Genomic DNA, 25,200 nt, shown 5'->3' with positions numbered 1-25,200 from the left:
CATCTAGCATTTAAACCCAAATACAATGTACCATTTTGTGAGCGTTGACACTTTCCCTTATATTTCTGCGGCAAACATTTTTACCTTTCTTTTTGAACACACAGCAACAAATCTACAAAGCTATGCCACGAGTCTACACAAAGTTCTAATTACACAAATTGTTTGGCAATAATGAAAACTGTATATAGCGCACCCACATATCTGTTTTTAATAGATTATTATGTTTTTTTATTTTGTTGAATTCAGTATTGAAACTTAGCAACAACTACACTAATTCATTGGATTTACTTTTTTGGTAAATTAATTATTTCATAGTAAATATACTACAGTGAAATAACAAGTGATGTTCTACGAGACTCAAATACACTATGCTTAACTGCATAATTAACGAATGACTATAAATAAATTGCTCAATTTATACCGAGTATATCAGTATTGTCTTACCCATCCGGTTGCAACTCCATTGAGTAAGGTTTACACTTCCCCATCTCAAAATATTCAGCAGGAAGTCTCTTCATTTCATTTTCAGTGAGTGGAGTGAACACCTCATCCAGCGCTTCCTTGGATTCTAACCAATAATCATTGTATTTTGTACCAGGGTTTAGATTACACTGTTGATAGAAACACTGTAAATTTAGAAGGACATTTCAAACCGTACTTGACGGTGTTATCAATGTCAACGTACTCGTATTCTTACAACATACCAGGAACTACAACAGAAGTTATCACATGCACAAGTCAATACCGTTGGGCAAAAAGATAGTGTTTTTATATCATGGAGTAGTTTCAGTTTACAAAATAAAAACAACAAAGGTCGCACGAACGCCATTATTATGGCCGCGCTCGGAGATGGGAAAAGCTGCAGGCGATTTCTCGGTGTTCCTTCCTTTATACAGAATAACCCAGAAGCCCAAAAGCAAATAGTATGTTTGTCTACTTTATGATTATTATTATACCTAACAAATCCGTAACTCTGCCATGGCGATGTTTAGTGTAACCCGTTCATCGTAACATATGCATTCCACAGATAGTATTCTTAAAAGGATAAACATTACAAAATTGTGATTATTATACTACCACCCGTACACAGGCAACGTCATTATTTGAACAGAATGGTCGGGTAACACACGTAACCCTAACCCTAACGACCTGAATCCCCAATGCCTAAACACAGAAAGCAAACCCGGCACATGCATACATGTTCCCAATGGAAGTCACAAGCAAGCATGCAACCAACCAATTCAAAACTCATTCGAAGGCTTTCACCTGTAGTAAAAATAATGTTATTTGTTATATATTATTTATTAATATATTTCTTCGACCAGCTGGGGTGAATGCTGCCGCACGTAGTAATATTGCTTTTATGTCACTAGTATTTCTCCAGCTGAATGAAGAAAAATACCAAGAAATTATATATAATTACACCGTGACTACTGATAATGTGCATAGATTGTCTCAAAAGACTGTTCTAAGCTGTTTTGATTTTTAAAAAATCGTTATGAATTGTGACTTATGACATGCAAGACTTACATGTTTATTGATGAAGTTGGTCACACGTGCATAGTTTTTATCTGGATTGTCTTGGGGAAAATACTTGATGTCGAATCGAAGTACAAGAGATTCTGTACATGAGACTTCATCCACATACTGACCATTCGTATAGTAAGATATAACAGGTCTCAAAAAAGCTAGGCAATCTTCAGATTCAACATATGGCCAATGAACGAACGAAGTAGAGTCCATTCCCCAACGACCAAACCTGACAAGTTAGAACAACACTCGATTAGTACAGTCTATTAAATATTCAATTACACATACTGTTTATGGTATATCATAGTTAAGTTGAAAATTATGCTAAATGTGATGTTTGCTACAACTGGTTGTCGGACAAACTAATTCATTGTGCAATACTTTTATGTAATTTCGTTAGTAGGTAATATAAATTCATTTATACTGATCAGTAATGGCTGTCACATAAGTCATTTAAAATTCTTCCAAATAACTTATTAATAGTTTGTGAAAAAGCTTTGATTTGTTGATCCCAAATTAGAACAGCCAACTCATGAAGTACTAAGAAATATGTGACAATTATATCTACATTAGCTTAATGAATCTTAGATTGTTGGATCGGAGTCGAGTGTATTCATATTATGATAATACCTATCAAATCCATAACGCTGCACAAAAATAAACACGTGTTTTGATGTCTTGAAACTGTCTAGCTTCTTAATATACTCCACTGGTAGGTCTTCATAGTACTGTATCTCCTCGTTAGGGTCCTCCGGAATAATAAACATATCTCCCATGAAAGTGTTTTGTTGGTAGAGACTCGATGCAATACTACCACGTTCTAGAAAATAGTTAAACATTATTCATAACAATAATGGACTTAAACAAAGAAATTCACTTGAGCTTGGACGTCAGACACGATTGGTAGATATTTTTTCATCGTTAAAGGGGCACTTCTAGTTAAGCCTAATCTCAACACAAATTTACTTTCTGGATTACAATTACAATGGATAACAAAAGATAGATTAACTTTGTAAACAACATAAATAATAGTGTCACATGATTCTTCGGTGCAATCCCTTGGCTTGCAAGATTCTCCCTTAAAGGGAAAAAATACATATTATATGGTTTTATACAATTTACAAGTTGGTTAGTCAATCGTTTTGACATTATTTGATGACCACAAAAAAGTCTTCCGGCTTGCAAGTTTTATAAATGATTTGAATTGACGGTAATGCCAAACAAAATCTCCAAAAGGAGTACTTCTGTAAAAACCTGAATTAGTCTATTTTGTATAGTGTCACTGTAAGCATATGTGGCTAGATAGTATAAAATGAAAGTGGTTCGAAGAGATATGAAAGAAACATATTTAACAATTAAACAATTCTGCAACTCGACCTAGTGTAGGAAAAAATGTAAATAATTGTTCGACAATTTTACTGAGAAAACATATTCGACCCTCAGAAACAATACATATTTGTTTTACTCACCAATAATTCGCACTGCCAGTTTATATGCGACACGTTCTGGATTATACTTGGGATATGGCATCTTTTCATACTTCTCGAGCAACAGATGATACAAAGTTTGAATATTGTAACGGAAACCATGGATGAAACCGGATGCTGATTTGCGATCGATGGCTAGCATGGCAGTTCCAATGTAGTACATGTCATTAAAATTACTCGACTCCCAGTTTGGTGTTAAGGATGGGTATTTTCCTTCTTGGGTAGTAGCTGAAATATTATCAGACTATTGCTACGGATCGGTTTTATGTGATAATTAATGCGACCCAGTTTTGTTGTTTTCATCATGTGATTAAAAATATTGACATTACTCGATTCCCAGTTTGGTGTCAAGGATTGGTATTTCCTTTGTTGGGTAGTAGCTGAAATATTATCAGAGTATTGATACGGATCGGTTTCATGTGATAATCAATGCGACTCAGTTGTTTTCATCATGTGATTACAAATATTTAAATAGGCGAAGCATCCTACCTGGTTTACAATTATCTGAAAAAAATCGATGTATCAATATAGTTCCAATGACATTATCATATAGCACGTTTGTCTTGAATGTACCAGGAGGTGACCAGTTGAGAACCAAATCGTGGAAGGTTACCTTTAATTGAACATTTTCCCCATCAATCTTTTCAAGTGTATGACCAAGAAATGAGTGTAGAGATTTCAACTGATACATATCAAGGATTGTGTTGTTAATTGCACGTAAATCACCTGACCAAAAAGAGCATAGAAGTACTAAAAATACATCCATCACATTAATTTCTGTATTGTTGATAAATAACATCAACACAATAAAAAAACAAGTTCCATGAAACGTTGTAGATTAATTACATTCAACTGAAATCAATATTTCACACAGTAATGCACTCGATACAAGTGTATATGAAGTTAAATGGTTGTTGTCAAAACTATTTTCGATTTTATGTTTGTATACAATTTTTTAAAACAATCCTTAAATTATATCTCATGATTTCGTTTGATGTGATTTCGAATAAACTATACAGAGCCCGATCTGAATAAAATCTTAGTATTAAGGTAGAGATGCAGTTTACCTGACAGGTATTTCAATTAATTAATTAGGAAACCAAGATGACCTCCGTTGTCCACAAAACAATATATTTTCGGAAAGCTTATTGTATGAATTTTAAAAATTTTGTTAGTATTTTTTTTATGAACATTGTAGTTTGAAATATGCACAGAAATATGCTTTTTTGGTCAAAAGTGATTTAAAAATAAAGCTTCTAAACTATGCTTCTATTTCCTGTGAAAATTGGTTTATGGGTACATCTGTATAGTATGAAGAAAGTGCCGTCTTGAAAACTGTCTACCTGTTGTCAATTATGCAGGGCAGCAGCTAAAATTTCACAACTTCAAGTTTATGTATAAATTAACACCCTGGCTAGTTGTCTGTACGATTGTTGTAATACTGTTCAAGAAAAAACATTGCCCCGACGGCGTTTTGAAGATAAACACATTGTCAATCATTTGTGAAAATTTCAAAACAAAAAGTCAAAGCGTCTAGGAGCTATTTTTTTTAAAGTTCTGGGATGTGCACCAAAAAGAAGCTGAGATAATTGCTAATTTGCATAACAATTCACTCAGTGAGAAGTTTGCTCATAATTAAAATGGCTGTAACAGTTCCAAATTTAAATGTATCATCGTTTTGTAAAAAGTTTAATATAGTGCATAATATGGAGATCCCGTCATTAATTGTTTTCACCATGTTTTTTTTGATTATTTATGTACAGCCTTGCTAAATCTTGCTAAGCATTCAAAAGAGAGAATGTTTGCAGCTGCTATCTATATTTTAAAATCGTTTTTTGAGTATGTTGCACTATTTACAATTCTACAAAATGTTAACAGTCTATAGCCAAGACTGTTTGGATAATAAAAAGCAAAACAAAATATTTACTCCCAAGTGCCCACAAACTTGCATCTCTACATTAATGCCTTTTTATTTTATTTTGATTTTGTGATTTGTTTTTTAATTCCGCCCTACATACATCTGAGCCTCTCTGCCTATGTAACAAGTTTTCCACGAGACCCAGTATCGACGATTTTACTCAACGAATCACAGACCTCCTTCTTTAGCGCACCTGATGACGTCAGCTGGCAGAGTCAGATCGCACACACTCAAATAAAATGGCGGATTATAGCCACGTTAGCGACGAAAACGATCGGGAAAAACACGGCTATTCGGTAAGTTTATCATTGTCAAATGCAACAAAAGTCTTCTTTTATTTTTATGTTTATATTGTGGCTTGAATGGTTCCAGTTTAGCTCGTTATTTTGCGTAGTTATTCCGGGAGTGACGATTTTTTTTCACCGGCTCGACCAAACACTGTTATCTTTTTCCAGTCGCTTGCCCTGGAGACGGGTGATGTTTTGTTGACGATCGGGCCAAAATCGTCCACGGTATTGAAGCCGTAGCTATGAATATTCGTCAAAAAGTATCAACATTTTATACATTATCCAATAACACTTTATTAAAGTAATTGAGCTGATTTGGACTCGAATAAAATATTTTTTATTTGGAACACATCGCAATTGATCAGTAAATATTTTTTGCTCCAATATTCTGCATCAATACCGTGGGCCAATGACACATTTTAAAATCAGTTTGCATTGTTTATTATAGCTATTTACAGTGTTCTAATCATTACGATTTACTTATTTCTGCTTCCATTCTAGATAATTATGCTTAGTGCTTGATTGAAGCGATGACTGAATAAACGAACCTTGGCTGGCGATGATGCATCAGGAGGTGTACACATTTGTTGGAAGTGAAAAAATATTCAATGTAATGACCAAACTTGTAAGATGCTGTGGAATCTCTTTTGTAAATAAAAAAAAATATACTAGTAATTTCCTATTAATGGTATATTCAAGTGGGCAAAATATTATGTACAGAAAGATTGCCCGTAGAGTATCACCACATTGACATGCAGATCACCGCAATAGCTCCACCTGTGTTGACACAATGGTATGGCTACACTGAAAAGTAAGCAACCGACAGCCTGTATAAAAGGAGGGCTGTGATTGGCTGGTACTTGCACGAGATTTGAACGGAACTTACATAGACAATTATAAGATCCTTGTTGGCTATCACAACTAGCAAAACTTCAAATAATAAATACTAGATCAAAATAAAATAAATACACAACACTAGGATCTTATTTTAATCATATTGTACGGAGCCCAAAATCGTGTGATGTTTACAGGGTTCAGTTGAGAGGGCTCTGCAAAGTATACAAATTTGGAATCCAATTATATGAATGGCACTAATGCTAATCGTGAAATTTACACTGTACCTTTTGAATTTAGATTTGCATTTAGGTATTGATTGTCTACTCGCACTTTAACTCACTTGGCCGGTGTACAATGACAATGAATGTACAGTTAAACAGGAAAGGGTAATATAGCCAAGAGTTGTAAAATACACATATTGAACGCAAGTCATATCATACAAATTGTTCATGATATACGATAATATACTAACCAACATAATGCGTATTCCATGCATATTTCGGCGCCCGTTTACCAAAGAAATGGATGACTGCTGCACTTGCTGCTAAATTGTTAGCGACTTCAAAAGCACTGTTTCCTCGCCCTACAATCGCTACTTTTTTGCCCTCGTATTTTTTTGGATTTATATCGTGAGTAGCATAGGTATCGGCCAATTCAATACCAGGAATGTCCGGCAATTTCTTAGAAATCGCCTCAGTAGCCATCAACAAGATTCTGCAACTATGTTCCTGTCCCTTAGCATCTGTTAGGTAGAACAGCTTCTCTCCACTCGATTTGACTCGTTTCTCGATGTTCACGATCTTTGTGTTGTATCTTATATTTATGTTCAGTTTCTGAGCAAAGTCATTCATATATTTCACTAAATCATCTGCCTGTGGATACAAGTCTTCAGAGTAATTAGGAATGAGAAGAGAACGATCATCGCTTAGCAGCGAATTCCAGTCATATCGCAGGTTATACTCATGCTCTGGGTATGGATTAAATCTTGTATTTAAAGAAAACAAAAAGCGATGTCGAGGCTCACGCGTGAAGAAACTAGCGGGTTTGTCACTAGCTTCGAATACAGCATAATCTTGCGCGCTTTTCTCCATGAAGTACCCCATCTGCAGACCAGCTGGTCCACCACCGATGATTATGTATCTGTGAAAACCTTAATGTAAAAACACACAAATACTAATAAGAAAATATTTACATGATGACCTATTCACTTTTGCATTCTTCCAACAAAACTATGATAATGAAAATCCAGTATAATGAAAAGTAATTTTGAAATGTCATAATGATTCAAGCAGTGATTCATTTAAAACACTATTTTGAATGTTATGACATATTTGAACTGTTTGTTGAAATCATCATCGCAATTTAGTTACTTACAGTACTGTATTAAATTTAAAACATATCTATATCAAAGAGATTGATGACATTTACATATGCAAAACACTACTGAAAATATAACGTCAGAAAGAAAGCTGATGGAAGAATGCAAAACAAACTTCAAAGTCGATTTTTTCTAAAGATAATGCAGACTCAAAAAACGTTTTTCTAATCAATGCATGGTATTCTACAAACAATGAATGAAATAGAGGCTCTATCAAACATCAGGAATTTAGTCACGTTCCTTTTTTTATAGATAGGTTCAAAGGTTGACCTCCCCTCCCGTCATTTCCATCAAATGTCTGCTTATAATGGCAAAGCGCATTGCCGTGGTCTTGTGTTCAATTCTTGTGTGTGCGTGTTTCTAATCCGCCTGTTCCTAATGTTCTTAATCTGCCTGTACTGCATTGCCTGTAGCTCCACTTAGATTTTCTCACTGCTGGTGGATATACAACTTGTTCTGAGCGAAAAATACTGAGTAGGTCGTATTGACCTGGCCTTGTATTTATGTCGTTGTCTGCGATGAGTTGCTTAGCTTTGTTTTGTTTTGTCTGCTTACAGTATATTATATCTTTGTTGTACTTCAACATTCATCGATTAGACAAAATTGTATTAAATCCATAATGATCGACATTGTACTAAATGTTTAACTTGCGACCAATTTTTCAAACACATAAAACCTCCTCACAGCTTGGCCATATGCATAAAAATCTACTAGTCAACTATTTTAAGGTGTTGCTTTTATTTTAAAGTAACTGATTGGGATAACTAATGCATTACTAATTTTTCTATTTCTGTTTTATTTCTATTAAATCATTTTGAGAATGTATTTATACAGCTAGAAATAAATAGGTTGAGTATTGTGATTTGTTTTCTAAAATTAAACATAATGGTACGATACGAACTCCTATGCGCCTTACAATTATTTTTTCTGCTACAAGACCGGCATGGCAAACAGGGAGTATGGTTAAAAACGCTGCGAGTACATTTACATATGAAATACGGAGCATAACGTGTCACATTAATCACTTTCCGAACTATAAAACAAAGGACATGTTTTACACAGAGATGCTATGCTTCCAGTCGGTGATTATTTAATTTATTATCCCTAAATAATTAGCAGTACTATTGTTGACCCAAGCTTATGTGGTATTTTTTTACAATACAAGATAACAATGACGAATATTGCTATGTGGAATCAAACTACAATGTTATCCAATGTTTAGAAATATATACTCAAAAAGAAATCTACTCACTTGTCATGGTCACTTTCAATCTTAGTAGTACTATGTAACTGTATTTGTCTTCCCGGTTGCCACAATTATACTTCGATCCGATCTCGATCAACAAAACGTGTATATTGATGTTTGGGTGATGTGTCCACCAATATAATATATTTCCGTGCTATTTCGAGCTAAGTCTTCGAAATCCACGTTAAGAAGATTAGTAAGCCAGTACTACCGTTAGTGCCTTCCATGTTCAGGGGCGGATCTAGGATTCTCGAATCGATGAGGCGATAAGTTGGCCAAAGGCCAAGTTCGCGAGCGCCGATGGCGCGAAGCCCTGTTGGTTGTTAAAAATCCTCCCTCTAAATTCGCCCATGTACTTCTCCGCGTTGTCGGTGATGTCGTACGCGCACACTTCACTGGAGCAAATTGCGAACGTTGTATCGTCCCCACCCCGCTTTCACTAAACTCAACGCACGTTTTATGTAACACAATTTCTACATACAAGAGAATAAGCAGTACGTTATTTACATACACACTTTATAGAAATCCATTATTGTATATATGTTGTACATTAGATATGTACATAATTTTCTTCAAGGTTTAAACACCTAAATATTGTATAATTTACATAGAATAAAAAAAGATTTTTGAATCACGTGAGAATAACTTATATTTCATTTATCAGTTGAGAAAAATAACACGTCCTAATTTATGGATTGATATTTGCTAAATATAGTAAACAACTTATAAATATTGCTACAATTACCAACATACTAAAATATCATTCCTCTACCAGCTCGCTTCATCCCTTGTCTATTTTTATACACTCGAAACCAGAAGATAATCTCCTCCCTACCTCAAAACAGGCTAGGCGTGCAGTAAATTATACTAGTAGTCTCTGGCCTCCCTGTGGTACAGACCACAGTCCGCATACTCATTTTCAGCCAATCGGGCGTGCCGTAACAGCGAGTATTTCCTTGATTTAAGGTAGAGATGCAGGTTCGTGGGCACTTCGGAGTGATTTTTTTTTTGCCCTTTATTATCCAAACAGTTCTATTTTGTAGTATTGTTAATAGTGGAACATACTCAAAAGACGATTTTAAAATATAGATAATAGATGCAAACATTCTCTCTTTTGAATGCTTAGCATGATTTGGCGAAGCTGTACATAAATAATAAAAAAAAACATGGTGAAAAAAAGAAATTACGGGATCTCCATGTTATGCACTATATTTAACTTTTTACAAAACGATAATACATTTAAATTTGGAACTGCCATTTTAATTATGAGCATTAGCAAACTTCTTACTGAGTGAATTTTATGCAAATTAGCAATTATCTCAGCTTCTTGCAGATCCCAGAACTTAAATAAATAGCTCCTAGACGCTTTGATCTTTTGTTTTGAAATTTTCACAAATGATTGACAATGTGTTTATCTTCAAAACGCCGTCGGGACATTGTTGTTGTTTGAACAGTGTTACAACAATCGTACAGACAACTAGCCTGGGTGTTAATTGATGCATAAACTTGAAGTTGTGAAATTTGAGCGGTTCTGCCCTGCAAAACTGTCAACTGGTAGACAGATTCAAGACGGCACTTTCTTCATAGTAAACAGATGTACCCGTAAACCAAATTTGACAGGAAAGAGAAGCATGGTTTAGAAGCTATTTTTTTAAATCACTTTTGACCAAAAAAGCACATTTTTGTGCATATTTCTAACTACAATGTCCATGAAAAAAATACTAACAAAATTCTAAAATTCATACAATAAGCTTTCCGAAAATATATAGTTTTGGGGACAAGTGAGGTCATCTTGGTTTCCTAATTAACTAATTAAAATACATGTCAGGTAAACTGCATCTTTACCTTAAGCAGAACCCTGTGCGAACTCTCTTTGATTCTGGCTGCTGGCTATTTTCGTTCATGAAATCGTCGGATATCATCGGAAAACGCGGGATTTGTGCAGTTTTGAATAAAACCAAGTTAGTGATTATGAACAATGGTTATTAACGGTTATTAACGTAACACCCGATCCCCTCTGAACTTTTTGTTTCGCATTTTGAGGTAAGAAATCAAAATTTGAGACGGACAAGGTGTCGACTTACTAGGTGCCATGTTTCATAACTTGTTGATTTATATGCGTATAGCGGATGATTTAAAACAATAGTATTTATTAAGTTTCAGCCCAAAGTGACTGTTGAAATGATGTGTTTGTTGGGCCATGGACGTACTAGAGAGTACGTCCATGGTTTGTTGCAACAAACCCGGATTGGACAAGTCGATATGTTATCGGTTTCAACTGTTTTGTCAGTTTACTAAAACGCGATTTGCACAAATATTTAGACATTCCATCGTTTTCATTCACTTGCCCACCAAAATGTTTAATGTTGGAATAAAACAATTTGGAGACGTGTCAACGAATATAAACCCTAACCTTCTGTTCTTGACTCCCGATGATCTTCACATTTATGATACAGCAACTCTGATTGGGGACGCCAGCTCCTTTGCTCACCCAATCAAATGACGCAATTTAACTGCAGTGAAATACAGCTTTTCCTAACACGATCACGCACGGGTTCGTGGGCCAGTTATGAATGACCAGCTTTAGCAAAACCATGCGATTTGCCTTGGAGGATGTGGAATTGCAGAACGAACACATTTATAGCGAGTATAATGTACCAACCAATATAAGTACATGTATAACTATTTCTATATAAATACCCTCTTGTCACAGGTTTGAGGCGTTTTTATTATTGTCCGTACACAAAAGTCACGTTCAAGCACTCACACACAATTGACACCGTGGTACATTATCATATTTTGGCAGGACTCCACAAGACGTACCTACACTTTATGCAAATTATGCTAATTTATTCATGACGTGGCAGTTTCTGTGCTCATGCATATTCTGTTATTAGTGGGTCAATACATTCTAAAAGGGGCGATATATTATTTTGGGAGGCAAGAGTTAGAAAGGGGGAATTAGCAATCCTTAAGGGGTCAATACAAAAGAAGGGACCTATTTGGGGAGCAGCAATCATCCTGGTGTATGTTGCATGTGACTTGCAGCTATTATCTGTGTTGGTACTGCGACGATTCGTCAGCTACGACTGGCTTCTATGTGAGGGTGTATTCTTGTGCTTTGTTTTTCTGACTTGAATTATTGATATACAGAAGTTGCTGTTTATGTTTTTAACGTCTTTCTTATCTTGTCTTGTAGGAGTGTCCAGTCCATCTTTTCAACATTCAATCTTTGAGTTCTCAGCGCACTGTCTTGTCCACTGTACCACGAGTGTTTCACACATCTGTCTTCACACAAGTGATAGGATTTAAATTCTATTTATAGGAGCACTGTTCTCTCTAGCATTCAAAAATCGTACTAACCGGACTGCAATCGAACCAGTAATCTCACATTGCTGACATTGTATATATCCACTGAACCATGTGAGTAGTTATGCAAATGAATGATTTGTTGTCATATTTAGCTTGCAAAGTAGTGTTTGCGAGAAAGGACGGGTAGGCATCCGAATTGATCCTCTTGACGCAATGATCCCGGGACCCGCCGTAGGCGGCAGAATTTTCATTCAAGGTCAATTTTGGATCACCAGGTCATTCATAAACGCGTAATTAGGACTGAGTCGAGAATCAATTTTGGGTGCCAGAAATCATCCAAAGACGTTTATTTGAGTATAATTTGCACTGTCAAGACAAAGTTCAGGGTAATAAAATAAGATTGACGACGTTTTCCCATGAGAAAAAAGTGAATTATTTGTTGAAAAAAGCGGAGAAAAATTGATACGCAGAAATTGTGACGTTGACTCTACGCATGCAATGCAGCGTCATGGAAATTGTCTACAGTACACGTACACGCATCTTTCGATGATGTGATTATTTTGCCAGCCAGCCCAGGACGCCGTACAGACATTGTACTAAGGTAAGAGCCTTTGCCTTTTTCCACAAATTTTAATATATTCTTAACAATTGCTTTACCTCTAAAACTCTGCACACCATGCTATGATCATTCAGTGTTTTGAACTAAACGACTCATCGCTTAGCAAAGCCAATTTTCAGGATTTATTGGCACATGATGTCATGAATCAGAGAAACTAATGACCAAAAATAAATATTGCATCGTATATAAATGATGACAGCGATTTACTAGGCCTATGGTCTGTGAACTCGTATGATGTGTGTGCACGGTGTGATTAGTAGCAATTACCTAACCTACCGGTCTTTCACGGCCACAGTTGTCGCGATGCATCTCAATAAAATAGCATCTAAAACCAATTAAGGCCGATATGTGTAAAAACTTGTACATTAATAGTCTAATCTATGCCACCAGCAATAATGACATGCAAGAATGGCATTGGCAAAATGATGACCTCGAATGTAGCCATGTCTAGGGGCATGGATATGATTTATAGTCTTTGCCCATTAATGTAATGTTATAGTGTCTATGAAGTATGTAATCATGATTAATCTTCATGATCATTTGTGACCACACCATTGATTATTCGGCATAGGCTACCAAACACTGTACAATAGTGAGCAGAAAGTCATGCAAGAAATTGCATTTGATTCACCACATTGGCATGGCTGGCTGTATTCATTCTTACTTTTTCATGACCATTGTTTGGCTCACTACAAGTTTCTTGTGATTTAGGTGGATTTTTGTCACATGCAAGAAACAGCAAAAGCTGCAATGTGTTCATCAGGGGGCTTTTATCATGCTTGTGATGTTGCTATTGTAGGTAAATGGCCACAGCAGGAATGTACATAACTGTCATTTATTAGGCAATGGAAATGAGTTACCTTTTTCTAAAATAAACGAAATTTGATAGTAATATCATCATGTAAAAAATATTTTTTTAAATGATTGTATTTGATATAGACTGAACATGTTGGGGAAAAAATAAATCTAAAATAATAAAATCACTGTCTAACTACCCAATATTTTTTACGCTAATACTGGAAACACCAAATTTGTTTTTCATTGGTCTCATAATGGTTTGAGATCTTTTTAACACGATCCACATAAATAATGAGTGATGAACTGGGATTCTGTACAAACAGGTCCATGCATTTACATTCTATGTTTCTGGTTTGATGTTGACTCATTTACAGCCCTGTCATTGCTGATACAAGGAGTTTACTCCTTATAGCATGTGTGTGGGCTGTCTTATGCAAACCAACAATGCTGTTTTTGCACATGGTCAATTCACTCCGGTTATATGTCAGATGACACATTACCATTGCCATGCGATAAATTCATTACTTTTACCGGTTCTATCAGTCTGATGAAATTTATATCATCATTGATATTCCTGTGAAGTACAATTACATTTCATATAGTCTTTTTGCACCAGCTTTATTTCTTCTTCATTCTAAATGGACAGTTGCATGAACATACAATAGCCTAAAAGTAAGGGGGTATATTTGTACAACACCCTGTAACTTCGCATGATATGGGTCTATAATACAGTCTTGTAAACAGTCAACTACTGGTTTTGTACGGTTTATTGTTGCTGCACATATACTTATTGAAAACAACAAGATATAGTATTTTCGGCAATATGACTACTACCAAATTGGTAGGTGGTGATACCTATCATTTGGGTCTTCAGTCGACACTTATCTGCTTTTGCACCATGAGTCGTTCCATACACATCATACCAGATTTAATCATGACACTCCGTTTACAACACTAATTTACCTCATTATAATGTAAATGTGCATAACCTGTGTTTTCATTGAGAGGATGCTTGAATGCACGGTAGTGCTTTCAGCATCCTCTTATTAGTTATTTACAATGTGCCTCAAAATTTTATTTTTAGAAAGTCCAATCATTTCCAAAGCATTTCAACAATGTTCTTCCTATTGAACATTCCTCTACTCAACAACTTACTCAAATCATTCATTACAATATATAATCCTTACCACTTGTTTTTTTTATTTTCTTCCAGACTAGATAATTCAACCATCACCTATTGGTTCAACTTTTTACTTTATTCTTACTCGATTTTTTTTGTAAACTTGTTGTATATTGATGGTTAAGATAACAAATGACCACTTTATTTTTTCCTTGTTCATTACAGACGTTTATTCTATTCATACTATTTTTAAATGGTTGTCTTCCAACTAGTCATGCTGAGTGATGTCTAATAGCAGCTGGCCAAATTACAATCGAGTGGCGGGTGGGTCACAGTCAAGTACAAATAGGCCATTCCCTGCCAAAGAACAAATATAATCATTCTTTCCGATCAAGTACTTTAACCTCCTCTTCTTGATTCAAATGACATAACCAAAAGACTTAAGACATCACCTACTTCCTATAACACACAACACCATATTCACATAATTGTTCATACATGTATAAATTGTCACAGCAAAATCAATTACATAAATTTACCAACGGCTCCAGCAAATCATCTGCCCATATTAACTATAGCCTCTTTTGTAATCCCTCTAATACTTATATTTTGTGTTTCAATAACATAATGTTAGTCCAAAAATGTCAGCTTCTATTATTTGAACACAATCCTATTATCAAGGTCACGTTTATATTGCGCTGGTCCCGCTAACTCTGGATCACTATGTAGACAGCTGACCCACAAGACCACGATGGATTTACTGGTTGTATTTGCATTTGATGAGACTATATAGTGTGTGTATATATAGAAATACAACATATTTTTATTATCGAGTTACAATTGTTCAAAAAATTGCCAATTTTGTGTTTTTAAGTGTGTAAACTATACGCATGCCATAACCCGTTAGTGTACATCTTGCCAATTGGGTGTTTGCCATTTGCGTTGCCCATACCTGACCCAACCCTAACCCTAATGCCAAGACACGTTCATGTTAATAATTGCTCAACAATGACACTCTGTTGTGCACTGTCTGCGGGTAAGTTGCATTGCAGTCAACTGATTAAACAAGTCGCATTTAGGTAATTCCCAGTATTAAAAAGTGGTTAAATTGAGAAAATAAATGTGTAGACAAATATTTGAGACTTATTTTGGTGTAGTAAAGTCGCCTCTAATTAACTTCCACCAATTACAAGTTGTTAAATTGTGAGAATAAATGTTTCAACAAATATTTAATTCTTATTTTGATGTAAATAAGTCAAGTTTAATTAACTTCCATCATTACAAGTTGTTAAATTGTGAAAATAAATGTGTGAACAAATATTTGAGACTTATTTTGGTGTAGACAACTCTCGTTTAATAATTTACACCATTACAAGTTGTTTAATTGGGAGAATAAATGTATGGACTAATATTTGAGACTTATTTTGGATTAGACAACTTGCGTTTGATTAATTTAATTTAATTTAATTTAATTTAATTTAATTTAATTTAATTTAATTTAAAATCACCCTGCAATCAAGCTCCCAATTATTTTTCTTATTATACATCTAATTTTCCCTTATATGGAGAATCTACGTCATCAAAATACGGCAAACATGTTTACCTTTCCTTTCGATCAGACTGCAACTAACACATCTACAAAGCTATGCCACGAATCTACACAAAGTTCTAATTACACAAATTGTTTGGAAATAATGCCATCAAACTGTATGCAGCGCTCCTAGCGCTGTTTGTAATAGATATTATTATATTATTTTGTTGAATTCAGTATTGAACCTTAGCAACTGATTCATTGGATTTACTTTTTTTGAGTAAATGAATTATATTTTTCTTAGTAAATATACTACAGTGCAATAACAAGTGATGTTCTACGAGACTCAAATACATGCTTAACTGCATAATTAACGAATGACTATAAATAAATTGCTCAATTTATACCGAGTATATCAGTATTGTCTTACTCATCCGGTTGCAGCTCGATTGAGTGAGATTTACACTTCCCCATCTCAAAATATTCAGCAGGAAGTCTCTTCAATTCATTTTCAGTTAGTGGAGTGAATACCTCATCCAGCGCTTCCTTGGATTCTAACCAATACTCATTGTATTTTGTACCAGGGTTTAGATTACACTGTTGATAGAAACACTGTAAATTTAGAAGGACATTTCAAACTGTACTTGATAGTGTTATGAATGTTAACGTAGTTGTATTCTTACAACATAGCAGAAACTACAACAGAAATTATCACATGCACAAGTCGATACCGTTGAACAAAAAATAGTGTTCTTGTATCATGTCATGGTTGTTCTACGGCATTGTAACCTGTGTCTGTGTGTTATTAGTTTGATGGTAAAAAAATTATGTCCGAGTAGTTTCAGTTTACAAAATAAAAAAACAAAGGTCGCACGAACGCCATTATGGCAGCGTTCGGAGATGGGAAAGCTTTTTTCGGCGTTCCTTCTTTTATACAGAATAACCCACCGTGACTACTGATAATGTGCATAGGTTGTCCCAAAAGACTGTTCTAATCTGTTTTGATTTTTAAAAAATCGTTATGATTTGTGACTTATGACATGCAAGACTTACATGTTTATTGATGAAGTTGGCCACACGTGCATAGTTTTTATCTGGATTATCTTGGGGAAAATACTTGATGTCGAATCGAAGTACAAGAGATTCTGTGCATGAGACTTCATCCACATACTGTCCATTCGTATAGTAAGATATAACAGGTCTCAAAAAGGCTTGACAATCTTCTGATTCAACATATGGCCAATGAACGAACGACGTAGAGTCCATTCCCCAACGACCAAACTTGTCAAGTTAGAAAAATACTCGATTAGTACAGTCTATTAATTTTTCAATTACACATACTGCTTATGGTATATCATAGGTTAAGTTGAAAATTATGCTAACTGTGATGTTTGCTACAACTGGTTGTCGGACAAACTAATCTATTGTATTCTGTGTAATACTTGTATGTAATTTCGTTAGCAAGTAATATCAATTCGTATAATCTGCATGTTGATCCCAAATTAGCACTACCAACTTATGAAGTACTAAGAAATATGTGACAATCATATCTACATTCGCTTAATGAATCTTAGATTGTTGGATCCGAGTCGAGTGTATTCATATTATGATAATACCTATCAAATCCATAACGCTGCACAAAAATAAACACGTGTTTTGATGTCTTGAAACTGTCTAGCTTCTTAATATACTCCACTGGTAGGTCTTCATAGTACTGTATCTCCTCGTTAGGGTCCTCCGGAATAATAAACATATCTCCCATGAAAGTGTTTTGTTGGTAGAGACTCGATGCAATACTAGCACGTTCTATAAAATAGTTAAACAATATTCATAACAATCACAGAGAGGTAATAGTGCCTTAATGAACTTTAACAAGGAAATTCACTTGAGCTTGGACGTCGGACAGGACTGCGTTAGTTATGTCTGCATTTGTTCATAGTTAAAGGTAACATTCTATATACTAGTACATTATATGGTTTTATACAATTTACAATTGATGAGTCAATAGTTTTGACATTATTACTATGATGATCCCCACTAAATTCGGATTGTATTATCACAAATAATGTCTTCTAGTTTGCAATCCGCTTGATGATCCTAAGAAGTTTTTTAATGATTTGAGTTGATGGTATTGCCAAACAAAATCTCCAAAAGAAGTATGTTTTGTATATTGTCGCCGTAAGCATATGTGTCTAGTCAGTATGAAAATTAAAGTGATACAATGAGATATGAAAGAAACAGATTTAACAAATTAACAATTCTGCAACTCAACCTAGTCGAAGAAAAAATGTAAATAATTGTTCAGCAAATTTACTGAAAAAGCATATTCGACCCTCAGAAACAACTGTTAATTCATATATGTTTCACTCACCAATGATTCGCACTGCCAGTTTATATGAGTCACGTGTGGGGTTATACTTGGGATATGACATCTTTTCATACTTCTCGAGCAACAGATAATACAAAGTTTGAATATTGTAACGGAAACCATGGATGAAACCGGATGCTGATTTGCGATCGATGGCTTGCATGGCAGTTCCAATGTAGTACATGTCATTGACATTACTCGATTCCCAGTTTGGTGTTAAGGATGGGTATTTTCCTTGTTGGGTAGTAGCTGAAATATTATCAGATTATTGATATGGATAGGTTTCATGTGATAATTAATGCGACTCGGTTTTGTTGTATTCATCATGTGATTAAAATATTTAAAAAGCGAAGCATCTTACCTGGTTTACAATTATCTGAAAAAATCGATGTATCAATATAGTTCCATCCAGTGCAAATAATGACATTATCATATAGCAAGTTTGTCCTGAATGTACCAGGAGGTGACCAGTTGAGAACCAAATCGTGGAAGGTTACCTTTAATTGACCATTTTCCACATCAATATTTTCAAGTGTATGACCAAGAAATGAGTGTAGAGATTTCAACTGATACATATCAAGGATTGTGTTGTTAATTGCACGTAAATCACCTGACCAAAAAAGAGCGTAGAATTACTGCAAAAATACATCCATTACATATACATTAATTTCTGTATTGTTGATAAATAACATCAACACAATAAAAAAATAAGTTCCATGAAACGTTGTAGATTAATTACGTTCAACTGAAATCAATATTTCACCCTGTAATGCACTCGATACAAGTGTATATGAAATTAAATGGTTGTTGTCAAACCATTTTTTATTTTATGTTTGTATAAAATATTTTGTATAAAATATTTTTATTTGGAACACATCGCAATTGATTAGTAAATATTTTTTGCTCCAAGTGGGCAAAATATTAAGTACAGAAAGGTTGGCTATAGAGTATCGCTATATTGACAGCAGATCGCCGCAAACCATCGGATCTGGCCTAAATAGCGCAACCTGTGTTGACACAAAGTGCATTTTAATGTTAGTAAAATAAGACATTCTGATGCGTGGTGTGCGTTATTTTAATTGATCAACTCATAAAAGATTAAATGTTGCTAAAAATCCGTAGAAAATGTGTTCAAACAAGAAAAATACTTAATTCCACGAAGGAAACGCTGAGTAAAATGGTGGCGGATGGATATTTAGCCTTCAGAGGCTAGTTATACGCCGTAAGACATTCGCGGGTTCCCGGCGTCCTTTGCGAATGGCAAGTAGGACGCAGGTAACTAGTAATCGCCATATTGTTTCAAAAGAAACACTTTTTTTATTCGCCCAACTTTCGAAAGTAAAAGAAAACCCCTGAACGGCCACGAGCGCAAGTGCTGACGTCAGGTAACCAGGGGAAATAGAACAAGCAACGATAAAGTGATGAACCAATCTGAATGCCGGATTCGTTACGAGTTACTGGCCTCTTGTGGCTTGCTATGCCATGACACTTGAGGCGGGAACCAGCCAAAATAAGACACAGGTCTGTGTATTCTCCTTCCCAGAGTTCCTTACGGTTAGATCACCGAAAGTGTCTCTGCCACCACACACGGCCATTTTGTGGTGAAACACCACAAGCATTTTACTACGCGTATCATTTGCGTATTTTGGGTATTAGAGGGATCTCGCGTTGATTTATTCCTACTGGAAAACAAGTTTTAAAATATTTTATCGATTGCTGATAATTATTTGTTCGTAAAAGCACTGTAAACAGTAATTTCATTGCGGAATAACCATTACTAAGGTGTTACTCGGTTCATGAAGCTGACCGTCCTGTCGATTCCCAGGCGAAGAAATATAAACAAACGAAAGCACTTCGTAATATTGACGACTGAATAGTCCTACTGCCACACCGTTTGTGCTACGGTAAGGAAAAAAGGAGCTTCTAACTTTGAAAACAGACAATGTGTAAACATTCATCGGGTTTGAAAATCAAACATCTGCATGGCAATGTTTTGGTGAGCGTCTTTGAAAGTAGTACCACTGTGACGCATCGACCAATCAACGGCGAGCATACGATCTCGTGGTGGCAAAGATATAGTCATGGAAATAGAAATCTGCCTGGGAGATTGAGGTCTGTGTTGAATAGCGCCACCTGTGTTGACACAATGATATCGCTACATAGCCTCTCAAGATGGCGACGTATTTGACCTTTAGCCCAAGACTGCCGTAACCTTTCGGCTGAAGGTGAATAGACGCCTCCCCTCTAAAGAGGCTAATCGCTACCCTGAAAAGTAAGTAACCGATAGCCTGTATAAAAGGGAGGCTGTGATTGGATGTTACTTACGCGAGATTTGAACGGAATTTACATAGGCATTGGGTCAGATCCTTGTTGGCTTTCGCAATTACGAAAACTAAAAAAAATAAATACTAGATCAAAATAAAACATATACAAAAAAGCAAAAACTAAGATTTTATTATAATCATATTGTACGGAGCCCAAAATCGTGTGATGTTAACAGGGGGTCAGTTGAGATGGCTTTGCAAAGTATACAAATTTGGAATCCAATTATATGAAAATTCAAAACTATAATTGAGAAAAATTAACCAAGGTATTCAGTGTACAAAATAACGTGTAGAAAATATGTGGCGATGTATATAATCTTGCTGATCTATCATGATATAACAGTTAAAGTAGGATAATTTATTTTGTTTAAAATTGAGTTTTGGAGAAAGTAACATTTTGCACTCTGATCGTACATGTATTTACTGTAATTGTGTGACTATCTAGTAAATACTGACAGTAATTAAAAAAAGTTGACAGATTTTTGAGAAAATTGTTATGGGGAATGGATACAACGCAAAATATGCTATAAGTATAAGTAACACCAAATAACATCAGAGTTGTGAGGGCGTAGCCCGAAATAACGATATGATGTCTCGTAGTGTTACTTATACAATGAAGTGATAAACAAGGTCAAAATAATTCTTCTATCAAGAAATAATTCTTCAATTCCCATCTTCTCTGTACACCGACAACTAAACTGCCAGGACCACGTTTTCTTTATGATTTCACTGCTGTAACTAATGGCCGCGGCTAATGCTAATCTTAAAAGTTGCACCGTACCTTTTGAACCAGCTGTTTTAAAGTTTGCATTTGGGTATTGATTGCCTACTTGCACTGTCACTCACTTGGTCGGTGTATAATGACAATAAATGTACAGTTAAACGGCAAAGGATAAATATGGTCAAGAGATGTAAAATACACATATTTAACACAAACAAGTCATGTGATAACAACAGTTTATGAAAAACGAAAATATACTAACCAACATAATGGGTATTCCATGCATATTTCGGCGCCCGTTTACCAAAGAAATGTATGACTGCTGCACTTGCTGCTAAATTGTTGGCGACTTCAAAAGCACTGTTTCCTCGCCCTACAATCGCTACTGTTTTGCCCTCGTATTTTTTTGGATTTATATCGTGAGTAGCATAGGTATCGGCCAACTCAATACCAGGAATGTCCGGCAATTTCTCAGAAATCGCCCCAGTAGCCATCAACAAGATCCTGCAACTATGTTCCTGACCCTTGGCATCTGTTAGGTAGAACAGTTTCTCTTCACTAGAGTTGACTCGTTTCTCGATGTTCACGATCTTTGTGTTGTACCTTATATTTATGTTCAGTTTATGGGCAAAGTCATTCATATATTTCACTAAATCATCTGCCTGTGGATACAAGTCTTCGGAGTAATTAGGAAAGAGGAGAGAACGATCCTCGCTTAGCAGCGAATTCCAGTCATGACGCAGGTTATACTCGTGCTCTGGGTATGGATTAAATCTTTTATTTATAGATAACAGAAAGCGATGTCTGGGCTCATACGTGAAGAAACTAGCGGGTTTGTCACTAGCTTCGAATACAGCATAATCCTGCGCGCTTTTCTCCATGAAGTACCCCATCTGCAGACCAGCTGGTCCACCACCGATGATTATGTATCTGTGAAAACCTTATTGTAAAAACACAAAAATACTAATAAGAAAATATTGTGCATGATGACCTATTCACTTTTGCATTCTTCCAACAAAACCATGATAATGAAAATCCAGTATAATGAAAAGTAATTTTGAAATGTCACAATGATTCATACAGTGATTCATTTAAAACATTATTTTGAATGTTATGACTTATGTGGATTATTTTGTTGAAAATCATCATCGAATTTAGTTACTGACAGTACTATATTAAATTCAAATCATATTTTTATCATAGAGATTGATTACATTTACATATGCAAAACACTACTGAAATATAACGCCGGAAAGAAAGCTGATGGAAGAATGCAAAACAACCTTCAAAATCAGTAGTTTAAGTCGCACTGTAGGTACGACCATGAGGGCGCTGTTCTTATTTGGATGCGATGACATCGTATGGGATGGGTTGACGTCACAATGGGGAGACCATGCATATATTAGCATAAATGGTGACGTCACAATGGAATTCGTTCATAAATTAGCATAAATGAGCGTACAAGGCCCAAAAGGCGGTCATTTGAAGGAGGATGACGTCACAGTGGGATACTGTGAATACATTTGCATACATGGAATTGATTTGAATACGAGGTCATCGTGAATACATTTGCATAAATCACCATAATTTTTTATTTTATTTTTTTATTATTTTTTAATTGGACGAGCAAGAACGTCATGAAAGAATGTATCATAGAGGGCACTCACACACACACACACACGCACTAACAAATACACAGCATTTTGAAAATGAACGGAGTTTATTGCACAAAAGAAGTAAACAAGAATGAAATAAGTTATAGGTTGGAAATTTAAAAGTATGAGTCACAGGATAAAACTGCAGTCATGAAAAATTTGAAGTATGCAAAGTGTGGTTGATCGACGTACGGATTTATTTTTTTCAAAAATTGGCGGACTATGGTACGATGAGTTAAAATATTAAACACTATATATTTACCTGATTGTTTCACAGAGTAACTTAGACATAAATAATCACACGGAATCAGTTTATCAGGGTCATGTTATCGATGTTTACACAACGAGTAATACAGGACATATTGGCCACACATTGCTTGAAATCAAAATGTTCAATGATTGTGGATCCACGTATGAGAAATCTTTTAAATTCCGTGTCAGTCAAAATATTCTTCGTGGTAAGGGTATTTCAGACAGAAAGTGATATCATCGGTGTTTGATACGAGCGATGTGTATTACTTCAAAGCACACTCATGAATGCCAGTCTGAACTCAATCACAAGAAGTTAAGTTTAAGCGCATAGGGTTATTTATAACTCGCGCATTATAAGTGTTCCCAATGTGAAATAGACCTCCCATGTAGATTATAAACAACAGATGTTGGTGTATTTGTATATTTATGTTATCGAAAACATGAACGCTTGAAAACAGAGATATCGAATTGGGTTTCATGTTGAAAGTGTTACCCATATATGTGAATTTCTATCTGCGTGTATTGGATCACGCCTGGAAATAAAAAACAGTGAGCAATGAAGCAAACACATGGAATCTTGTTTATGGTTGTATACTGTTCCTTTCTAGGCGGTGTGAATTACTACAGAGTTGAAATTCACCATGAATGAAAGTCGATTACTCGCATATTTCTAACACCAGTCACGGATAACAGAAATCAATATCATTCTGTTGACCCCGGTGCTGTCAGATAATTCACAGACTGAAACTTATTTTTATCGATTAGCCTTTGCTAAAATACTACCGTCATTTTCCACGTCATAAAAACAACATGACCTGTAGTAGAGGGATTTGATCTCCCAAATAAATGAAATAAAACACGTACGTATGGACATTATCAAAACGTTCAATCCCGTCGTTTTTTTTTCAGATTCGATAACTCCTGCTGTCAAAATAATCTCGTAAATAAGATGATGCGTTCTCTGTGCCAATGTTACGATTAGTTCTCGAAATTGACTCTATGGGGGATAAACACAGGGTCAACTTGATTCAATCAACATGAATCTAGACAATGCAGTATGATGGTTTCTGTCCATCAACAATTCACTTGTCTGAAAAGGCACACCCCAGAGTGTAACGGCAGTTCACAGCGACCATCGCTTCATAAGTGCCACAATTGTTTCACTCATTACAGTAGCGTTATGGAATGGCCATAGGATACATCCATGGATTTATATGACGAGAGTGAACTTTTATACTTGTTAATTTGGAGTAGCACTTCCATCTCATTACTTTTAATGACCCATGAAACTGTGACGTCTTGTGTGGTTATATAATATCGTTACATACGCGCTAACGATTCCTGGCCTGACAACATTCAGCCACTCTGATTGTTTCTGTATCATCGGTAATTCAGTGTACCGCTCGAATGCAATGCATCAATCAATAGTTTATTTTTGAAGGTTTATTTTACAACTGGAAAACCGACCGAAAATCGCGAAATTTTAGGGTTCAATCTTTACTCAGCCAACCATCAAGACTATTCAGTTCATTCTCTCTTCACTAATGAAATGGCAGTACTCAGCAAACTATCATTCATAGCCAATGCTTCAAGAAACGAGTGGCTCGAAACCAAATTAGATGAAGCATTATGATTCCTCACAAATTACGCTGACATCCTTCGCACCCTGGCAAAAGAAAACACTTAACTTACATAACCACCAGTTTCGAATTTCCATGATCAACGACAAAAACGAAACAGACTGTCCGCCTCGACACGACCTCGTATTCAAATAAATTTCATGTATGCAAATGTATTGTACGCTCATTATGCTAGTT

At 35.5% G+C, this 25,200-nt stretch overlaps 1 protein-coding gene, 1 long non-coding RNA gene and 1 pseudogene across 2 annotated transcripts; 1 reads left to right on the top strand and 2 right to left on the bottom strand.

Moving 5' to 3' along the window:
• Nucleotides 1-440: 440 nt before the first annotated feature.
• LOC144363557 (FAD-dependent oxidoreductase domain-containing protein 2-like) lies at nt 441-8,132 on the bottom strand (annotated as a pseudogene).
• Nucleotides 5,146-5,897, top strand: LOC144363554 (uncharacterized). The gene is made up of 2 exons (XR_013422754.1): nt 5,146-5,231; nt 5,724-5,897. It is a non-coding gene; the product is annotated as an uncharacterized LOC144363554 (long non-coding RNA).
• Nucleotides 8,133-16,335: 8,203 nt separating the features above from the next.
• Nucleotides 16,336-25,126, bottom strand: LOC144363556 (FAD-dependent oxidoreductase domain-containing protein 2-like). The gene is made up of 7 exons (XM_085495687.1): nt 25,076-25,126; nt 21,739-22,416; nt 18,793-19,041; nt 18,435-18,680; nt 17,680-17,869; nt 17,117-17,345; nt 16,336-16,660 (listed from the first exon to the last, which is right to left on the bottom strand). Exons 1-7 carry the CDS (start codon nt 25,098-25,100, stop codon nt 16,490-16,492), a joined length of 1,788 nt encoding a protein of 595 aa, XP_085351813.1. The 5' UTR covers nt 25,101-25,126; the 3' UTR covers nt 16,336-16,489.
• Nucleotides 25,127-25,200: the final 74 nt, after the last annotated feature.

This window comes from Saccoglossus kowalevskii, chromosome 22, assembly GCF_978046115.1.
Source record: "Saccoglossus kowalevskii chromosome 22, keSacKowa6.1, whole genome shotgun sequence".
Lineage (NCBI taxonomy): Eukaryota > Metazoa > Hemichordata > Enteropneusta > Harrimaniidae > Saccoglossus > Saccoglossus kowalevskii.
This window is presented reverse-complemented; position numbering and strand designations above follow the sequence as displayed.